Consider the following 9204-nt stretch of genomic DNA (forward strand, 5'->3'; position numbering starts at 1 on the left):
TGACGGCGCAGCACCGACAACTGAAGGCGCAGCACTGGCAACTGAAGGCGCAGCACCGGCAACTGAAGGCGCAGCAATGGCAGCTGAAGGCGCAGCACCGGCAACTGACGGCACAGCACCGACAACTGACGGCGAAGCGCCGACAACTGACGGCACAGCACCGGCAACTGATGACGCAGCACCGACAACTGACGGCGAAGCACCGACAACTGATGGCGCAGCACCGGCAACTGAAGGCGCAGCGCCGGCAACTGAAGACGCAGCGCTGGCAACTGAAGGCGCAGCACCGGCAGTTGAAGGCGCAGCACTGGCAGCTGAAGGCGCAGCGCTGGCAACCGCAGCACTGGCAACTGATGGCACAGCACCGGCAACTAAAGGCGCAGCACTGGCAACTGAAGGCGCAGCACCGGCAACTGACGGCGCAGCACTGGCAACTAACGCCGCAGCACCGACTTCTGACGACTTAGACAGTCCACGACAGCCTCTGTATGTACAGCGGGATCTCACATGTATGTACATGAACAGGACGCATCAGTGCAACAGTGGGCGTAAGCATATCGGGTGTAGGAGTCCCCTCAGACGCACGGGACCGGGGTGTGTGCACACCGTAGGCTGTGGCTCTCGGTGAGTCGACCGGCCTGTCTTCCTGCCCGTGTTAATGCGCTTGCTTGTGCGTAGAGAACGTCCGTGTATGTACGTCACGCACCTTACGGTGCGTGTAGTGCATTCGTGAGGAGCCAGCTCATCGACGTGAAACCCCGTGCGTGAAAACGAGTGAGCCGAAAAACACATCGGAACTTGGCGTGCGACGGCTTCCTGTTTCTTCCGTCGCTAACACTCGGATGGCGAGGTACGGGCAGACCAGACGGCTCGGGCGTCACCGCCGGGGGGCGGGCAGCGCCGCCGGACGGCCGGCGCCCTGGACGCCTCTCCAGGGAGCGCACAGAGCCTGTCCGCGCGGCCTGACACAGAGCCTGCCCGCGCGGCCTGACACAGAGCCTGTCCGCGGGCCGCACGCGCCGGGTGCCCCGACCCGCGGAGAGGTCAGACCGCCTCAGCTGGCGGCGACGGTGCCGACGGGGCCCGGAGGCGGCGCGTCCCACTGACGACCGGCGGTCGGCCGCGGCCGCCGGCGCTGGTAGTACCGCTCTAGCTGTCCTCGCTCAACTCGGCCTCGGCCAGCTGCGCGCTCTGGCGAGAGCGTGTGTTGCTGTTGGCCGCGCTCAGCTCCTCCTGCCAGCCGCCGGCCTCGGCCATGTCCATCCAGCGGGCCAGGTTGTTCTTGCAGCCGGCCACCAGCAGCTGGGTCTCGGGGATCAGCTGGTACAGCAGGTCGTAGCACGGGATGCAGATGCCCGTGAGGAAGCCGACCTGCGCGCCGCACGCAGACGACGGAGGTAAGCGCGCGCCGGCATCGGCGGCGCTGGGCGCGTGAGCGAGGAGCTACCAGTCGGCCCAGAAAGGCTCGCGACTTAAGGCTCACTGCCTCTGGGTAGACAAGCTACCCGACAATAACTGGGCTGGTGTGAATGCTAATGATGCTGAACACGACGGCCTGGGGGAAGATTTCGTGAGTGCATGGCGTTGTAATGGGACTCTCGAGAGGAGGTTCGGGTTCTGGACTCCCCATCACTGTGGGCCCGGGAGCCGTTAAACGATCAAACAGATGACCCGGCAGGCAAATACCAATCGACATGCCGGCATGCATACCATTCGTGCAACAATCACCAAATACCAGGTAGGGACATACACAGTCACCAGATGGGGCTGGTAGCCACTAAAAGCAATGACCAAGTGGCGGCGGTCATTAAGCCAGGAACGCATCGCGAATATGCTCATCTCACATCGCATTCAGATGATGCAGGTGTATGCCGAAATGTAGGTCACCACTCCAATGATCAGCCACTGCGGCTAGCACCCATTCATCAGTCCGCCTCCAAGCCATCGGCGCGTAAGCAGCGTCGTTATCGAGTGACGTCATCGTTGGGCGGGGCGCCACCACAGTGACGCCATCGGAGCACCACCACCGCTGGGGTGGAGCACCATCGCCCCAGGCGCAGAGGCCAGAACGGAGCACAGAGCAGCAGAGTAGCCCTGGTAGCGACGGCCCCGCGCAGCACACCGAGGCCGGGCGGCGCGGCGCGCAACCCGGGCCTGCCACGCCCCGCGCGGCCCCTCCCGTGCGGCCCCTCCCAGTGTCCTCGCAGGCGTCACAGAAGCTGAAAGCCACACACACGCATGCCAGCCATTGTGGCTCGGTCGGGACACAGCGACATGGAGGGCTCACTGTCAGGCGAGGTTTGGCTTTCAGAAAAGCGAACAGGATTTCCCGATTTCGACCACGCCAGCATTGGGCGCTTTGAGACGTCTGTAAGTGGGTGTGGGCTGAATGGTTGGGCGCAAGATAATGCTTGGTTATGGCAGGAAAACATCAGGTGCAGAAGACGGAATTAGCGCTTTCATACTGTATCGATCAGACTTTCATGCTGAGAACTTCGTTCGAATCATATGCGGGGGCTCAGTTTGACCCGTAAGATCCCCAAAACTACTGGGCTGATGTTTTCAAGCTCAAGCTGATCGTTGAAACTCCAAAACTCTTTTTTGCATTACCAGTTTTTAAAAAATTGCCTTTGGTGTACTAAGGGGACAACAGCTTGTTTTTTTGCAGTGGTGTGTTTAGTACATGCCAACGACACTGCATAAAAACGGGCTCTAGCACCTATATGGAGCAGTATGCCACGTATATGCGCCGCTGTTGTGCTAGTGAAGTATCAGTAACGGATACAGGTGTATGCAGTTCAGAGGAGGGACCTCACCCCTAGCAGAAGCTTTTAGGTGTACTGTGCCTCGCAAAGAAATGTCATCAGTATAAAGCGCTGTCAGATGTGGCGTTCCATCGGAGTTAAACGGTTCTGAATTGTCAGTGTATTGGGTCTCCTTACTTCAGCAACCTTAACCTTATTCTTTGTCCGCTGTAACTAAAAAAGAAGTTTGTTGCGGCTACTGCATGCATAGTTTTGTTGCCTCTACACATGCAATGCCCACATTTTTGTGTTGTCACAGCTCCTTTCACTCAAAGGTCGGCCTGGTACGGTCGCAGAAAAGGGGACGGCGCATCCACCCTGACCAGTGCGCGGCTCGTCTTGACACGCGGCGCATCCACCCTGACCAGCGCGCGGTTCGTCTTGACATGCGGCGCGTCCAGTCTGACCAGCGCGCCGCTCGTCCTGACATGCGGCGCGTCCAGTCTGACCAGCGCGCCGCTCGTCTTGACATGCGGCGCATCCACCCTGACCAGCGCGCCGCTCGTCTTGACATGCGGCGCGTCCAGTCTGACCAGCGCGCCGCTCGTCTTGACATGCCTCACAAAAACCCTATCTGAGATCGCCTCTGGACAATGTTGGGAGATGAAGCGTTCACAGGTCGTGAGTAACGACAACTTTGTTTTTAGGAGAAATCACTAATCTTCAGAGCGTCAGCTACAACGGTTTGAAATACAGATGCAAAAGAACACCAAAAGCGGTCAGTATGACCCTGACCCACATGAAGATAAGTTCAAAAACGAGAGAGAGAGAGAGAGAGAGAGAGAGAGAGAGAGAGAGAGAGAGAGAGAGAGAGAGAGAGAGAGAGAGAGAGAGAGAGAGAGAGAGAGAGAGAGAGACTGCACTATTGGCGACTGACCCCGGGCCACTGGGCCAAATACAACTGAACCAGTGACAGCTGAGAGAGAGACAAGTGAACCAATGGCAGATAGACGATGAGCACTCTTTGGCAAACGTTTTTGCTGCCCATTGGTAGCGCACTGCGAGTGACGCGAAACGGAGCTAGGCACGGACTCTGAGGCGTGCCGACCAGTGTCTCCATAGGTGTCGCTCTGCATGGAGAGTGTACTGCACGGCTGAGGTCGTGGTGTCCGGCCGAGCGAGGGCTACGGCTCATCAAACTATCCAATTTCACAACGGCGGGGCTGTTGAGGTCCGAACCCACCAGGCTAGATCGGACGCTACAGCGAGCTAACCACGAGTTAGATCGAATGCTACAGCGAGCTAACCACGAGCTAGATCGGACGCTACAGCGAGCTAACCACGAGCTAGATCGGACGCTACAGCGAGCTAACCACGAGCTAGATCGCACGCCACAGCGAGCTAACCACGAGCTAGATCAGATGCTACAGCGAGCTAAGCACAAGCTAGATCGGATGCTACAGCGAGCTAACCACGAGTTAGATCGAATGCTACAGCGAGCTAACCACGAGTTAGATCGAATGCTACAGCGAGCTAACCACGAGCTAGATCGGACGCTACAGCGAGCTAACCACGAGCTAGATCGCACGCCACAGCGAGCTAACCACGAGATAGACCGGACGCTACAGCGAGCTAAGCACGAGCTAGATCGGACGCTACAGCGAGCTAACCACGAGCTAGATCGCACGCCACAGCGAGCTAACCACGAGCTAGATCAGATGCTACAGCGAGCTAAGCACAAGCTAGATCGGACGCTACAGCGAGCTAACCACGAGTTAGATCGGACGCTACAGCGAGCTAACCACGAGCTAGATCGGACGCTACAGCGAGCTAACCACGAGCTAGATCGGACGCTACAGCGAGCTAACCACGAGCTAGATCGGACGCTACAGCGAGCTAACCACGAGCTAGATCGGACGCTACAGCGAGATAAGCACGAGCAAGGCACACCACGACTTTTGATGTAGAAATACTTTTAAGCGCCTCCTGGTGTCTCTAATTGCATAGCTGGCATGTCTTGCAAGGTGACCTCAACATATCCTCGTGGTCCGCGCAGCAAACTCATAAGCGGATGCTGCTATTACATAAAAACATGAAGGAACTTTGCCCGTCCAAGCCCAGCTCTACATAACGGTTGTGCACAATGCCACATCGTTTGGTGTCTTTGCGTGTCTGCTGTGTAATACTAATTGTAACACTGATCTTGATAGATTGTGCGCGGGGTCAACAAGCTACAACTGTGGCGGAAGTTTGCGTGTTTTGCTGTAGCTTGACATGGCGCCTGCACACAGTGAGCCGAAGTTCCCGCCACCTTTACGCAAGTTCGTGCGTCGCCTTGATGGCAAAGTTGATTAATTCCGTGCAAAACGCTATCACGCTGACATGACAGAATGTGCGAATTGTTTTTAAAAAAAAAACATGGAGGCATGCACTAACAATCTGTTTATTCCGCTCTTCCGCACAACACAGAGGTCTAGTACTACTAAACGAATGTATGCGTGGAAGACGAACAATCGTGTGTGAGCTAGAAGTCCTGACAGCGGAGCTTTCCTTTACCCAACCTACCCGTTGCTCATATGACTGGGTTGCCCAGGTGACTGTCCAGACCTACCCGCTACACGCTGCTCATGGGACTGTGTCCACACACCCCCACTGCCCATGGGATTGTGTCCAGACGTACCCGCTGCCCATGGGGCTGTGTCCACACCCACCTGCTACCCATGGGACTGTGTCCAAACCTACCCGCTGCCCATGGAACCGTGTCCAGACCTACCCGCTGCCCATGGGGCTGTGTCCAGACCTACCCGCTGCCCATAGGGCTGTGTCCAGACCTACCCGCTGCCCATGGTACTATGTCCACACCCAGCTGCTACCCATGGGACAGTGTGCATACCCAGTCGCTGCCCATGGGGCTGTGTCCATACCCACATGCTACCCATGGGGCTTTGTCCACACCCACCCGGTTCCCATGGAACTGTGTTAAAACCCACCCGCTATAGAACTGGTACCAGTTATATCCATTCTGTACCCAACCGGTCGCATTTTCCAGCACTCAAGTCTTTAAATTATGCAGAAGTTTCAGGAACGTTACAGCCAAGCCTACTCTTAAAGTTGATCGTAGCAAAAGTAGGAAAACTGGAGCAAAGTATATTTAAAAGAAGCGCGATCAGTAACATTGTGTAGTATTTCTTTAAGTGTCTACCCAACATTTCGTAAATGTCTTACCTGTACCCATACCCGCAAACTTCCTCAAATCTGTAGCAATCCTGCGTCGTTTCGTTACCCACTCGAAATGGGCACCACTGGGCTTATCCTACTTGTGGAATAATGCATAGAAGCCTCCTAACAATGCACAGGTAAAGCACGTTTATTGACCTATCATGCCGTATGTTCTTAGACATACGATCTAAGTGCTTCCGTTTGCTTAGCGACGAATTTTAAGTGTTTAATTCCATTGTGCGCAAGACGCTTACAGCTAAAATAATGTACCAAGCAGAGATATATTGTTGTGCGACTCAAGGGCAAAACAAGCAATTTTACTCTTTTTTTAAACGCAGGGAAAGAGTGTGAAATCCGTTTGTAGTACGCCTACAGAAAGACGAGACAGGCGAACAAAACATGAATGCAAACAAGAAGCCTTCTGCTCGTAAACAACGGCAATCTAGACAGAGAAGCGTGCCAAGAAGTGTAGGGCAGAAGCGAAAATACTTTAAGTGATGGTGAAATAAACCATTGGAGGTGCTTACGATCCTGTATCTGAGAAGGGAGGATAACTGCAAAGGGCATTGGGATAAGAGCAGGCGAGCCTGTGTCCGAGATCCAGTGAGTAGGATCAGGAGCCGAGGCCCAGCAGTCCCTGGTGGGTCGGTGTGCCAGTGGGTCGGCGGGTCGGGGTACCTGAGAGTGAGCCTGCTGGTCATGCTGAGAGCGGTCCATCAGCTGCAGGGGCGTGCGGCCCGCCTGCTTTTCGGCGTCACCCTGCAACACCGCCGCACGAGGCTACACTGGAGGCGGCGCGGGCGGCGTCGCGCGGCGCCCCACCCACCTGCGTGGACGGCTGGTTCTCCGCCTGGAGTCGGTCCATCATGGGCAACGGCTCGCGACCCAGCGCCCGCTCATTATCGCCCTAGTCAACACGGCAGGCGGGCGCCCGTGATTGGTCAGCGCGACAGCGGGGCGACCGTGATTGGTCTAGGCGACACATGGGTCATGACTGTCGGTTCATAACACACGGGCAGACATCTGTGACTGACGAGCACAACAGGCGGCACCGATGACTGGGAGCACAACAGACGGCCTCCTGTGATTGGTCAACACGACAGGCAGGTGGGCGTGATTGGCGAACACGACAGGTGGCCACCGTTAATTGACATCGCAAAAGGTGGATTTTGCCTTCTTTCACGGGTTTACACGTTTTGTGCGAATTCTCGGTGCCCAGGACACGGACGCACTCGGGACGCACACTGGTACGCTTCGATAAGAAATGGAAGGACAAGACAGAAATGACTGGTTATACGCGCTACGTGTAATGGTGTCCACGTGTCGAAATTGGTCATTTTCGACGTGTTTACGCTTTTTGCGATATCGCGGCACCCGGTGCACGAAGCGACTTGAGAGTGCTATGCTTCGATTGGCAATCTAACGGGCAATCACGTGCTGTAAGATAAGATGCGCACGTGTCACGTTCGACGTTCACACTAGCTGTGAAGATCCACTTTACTGATGTCGTTGGTTTTTACGCTTTACGCCACACTTCTGCACTCAGAGCACGCAGTCACACGCGACTGGCATGCCGCGATAATGAATGGAATGGCATGTCGTGTGTAACCACGTGTACCTACGCACGGCTTACGTGTCATATCCACACGCTCCGGAAATACTAAATTTCGTATTTTTGACAGGTTTTACAGCTGTATGGCATATCGCAATACCCAGGGCATGGTGCCACTGGGGAGTGACATGCATTGATAGAGAATCGAACTGACAATCACGTTGCATGAATTGTCACGTTGCACGAGCTGTGTGTCACGTGTGCACGAGCCGGCAAGATAGATTTGATCATTACCGGTGGTTTTCTCGTTTTACGCCACATCGCAAATCGATAACGAGGGCACCCAGAACCGTGATTTAAACTGCAAAAGAAATATATTAAAAATTCTGCGTTTTTCATTGGCGCAGCGAAGCAAGCGTGCAAACGCTTGTGCTAACTAAGCAATCAAACAAAGCCTGAACATGTGGGTGCTTTCAGAGCATCTTACAAACGTTGCTCAATACAGTCGAGCGCCTAGTACCTGTCTGGAAAGATAATGGCAGCCTCCCTCATGTCCGCGCGGAAATCCCGTCAATAGTGCCAGTGTTTGCGAATCCACTGCGCAACAGCAGGCCACCCATTCATGTGTTGACAACTGGTTAAATTACCCTGCACCGGTGAGTGGTGCTTAAGCTTATACACCCAAGGCTTAAAGAGAAATTCAGCCGTTCTGGCACCAGGATGGCGTACTGTCTGCGCCAGAGAAGATAGTGCATAACCGTTGTCACTCGGGGGTCCAAAGTCTAGTACAAAATATGGCAGCAACGGCACACAATTCATGACTAGACATAGGGTACCCATGCTAAAATGCCTTTTTCAGGCCCACGGTTTTCTAAATATTGAAAATATATATGCACAGAAAGTGCATAGAAATTCAGTTTGAACAATCCTCTTTCAAAATTCGGGATCAAAACTGTGTGCTGTGGCACTCCTTTTTGAGCCATCAAGCAAAGCGTAGACCCATGCACGTGCCGCGACGTCCAGGCGCCGGATCGAATCCCGTTGTCACCAATTTTTTTAGAGTTGAGATGAAACACAGTGAATGCGGTCACTGGCTGGCGATAGAAATATTGAGTACACCGATATCCTGATTAGTAATGCATATATATATATATATATATATATATATATATATATATATATATATATATAACACGTATAGCCTGCAAATGCAGCTGTCGCGCTGTGAAACGTGCTGCGAGTTATTACAAGAAATACACATGATGTCTTTTTTATCTATAAAACATACTTGACAGATGTTATGTAACCACTGGGCTACAGGCAACAGCATGTGCCAGGGGTGCATAGCTTTACTGCGCATGGCGCATGGCACTTAACGCGACGGTAGCCGACAGAACCCGGTCGTCCCCAACGCGGCCACAGGTAGGTCCAGACGCTGTACTGGGGGCTCAAGTTGTGATACTGGCGGTCACTGCTGTCCAGGGCCGGCAGTACCGCCTCAGGCCCAGCACAGCAGCGATGGCACGGTGACATTGCAAGCACCTCTGATTGGGACGCAGTTGCTCTTGAAAGCAGAATGGTTAACATTTTAACGATGAGTGCCATGGCGGCGAGCTGCTACTGAACAGTTGCACTGAAATGAAAAGATTTGAAAAACTTCTCTGATTGATCTTTAACACCTGACACACG

General features: G+C 54.2%; 1 protein-coding gene across 1 annotated transcript in view; it reads right to left on the minus strand.

Annotated features, from left to right (window-relative positions):
- Positions 1–1078: 1078 nt before the first annotated feature.
- LOC119089694 (putative 3',5'-cyclic phosphodiesterase pde-5) overlaps positions 1079–9204 on the minus strand; it is an 85748-nt gene continuing 77622 nt past the window's right edge. The window contains 2 exon segments of the mRNA XM_037212502.1: positions 1079–1371; positions 6642–6722. Coding sequence (XP_037068397.1) covers positions 1150–1371; positions 6642–6722 — 303 coding nt within the window. The 3' untranslated portion in view covers positions 1079–1149.

This window comes from Pollicipes pollicipes, unplaced genomic scaffold (genome assembly GCF_011947565.3).
Source record: "Pollicipes pollicipes isolate AB1234 unplaced genomic scaffold, Ppol_2.1 Scaffold_3087;HRSCAF=3621_pilon_pilon_pilon, whole genome shotgun sequence".
Taxonomy (NCBI): Eukaryota; Metazoa; Arthropoda; class Thecostraca; order Pollicipedomorpha; family Pollicipedidae; genus Pollicipes; species Pollicipes pollicipes.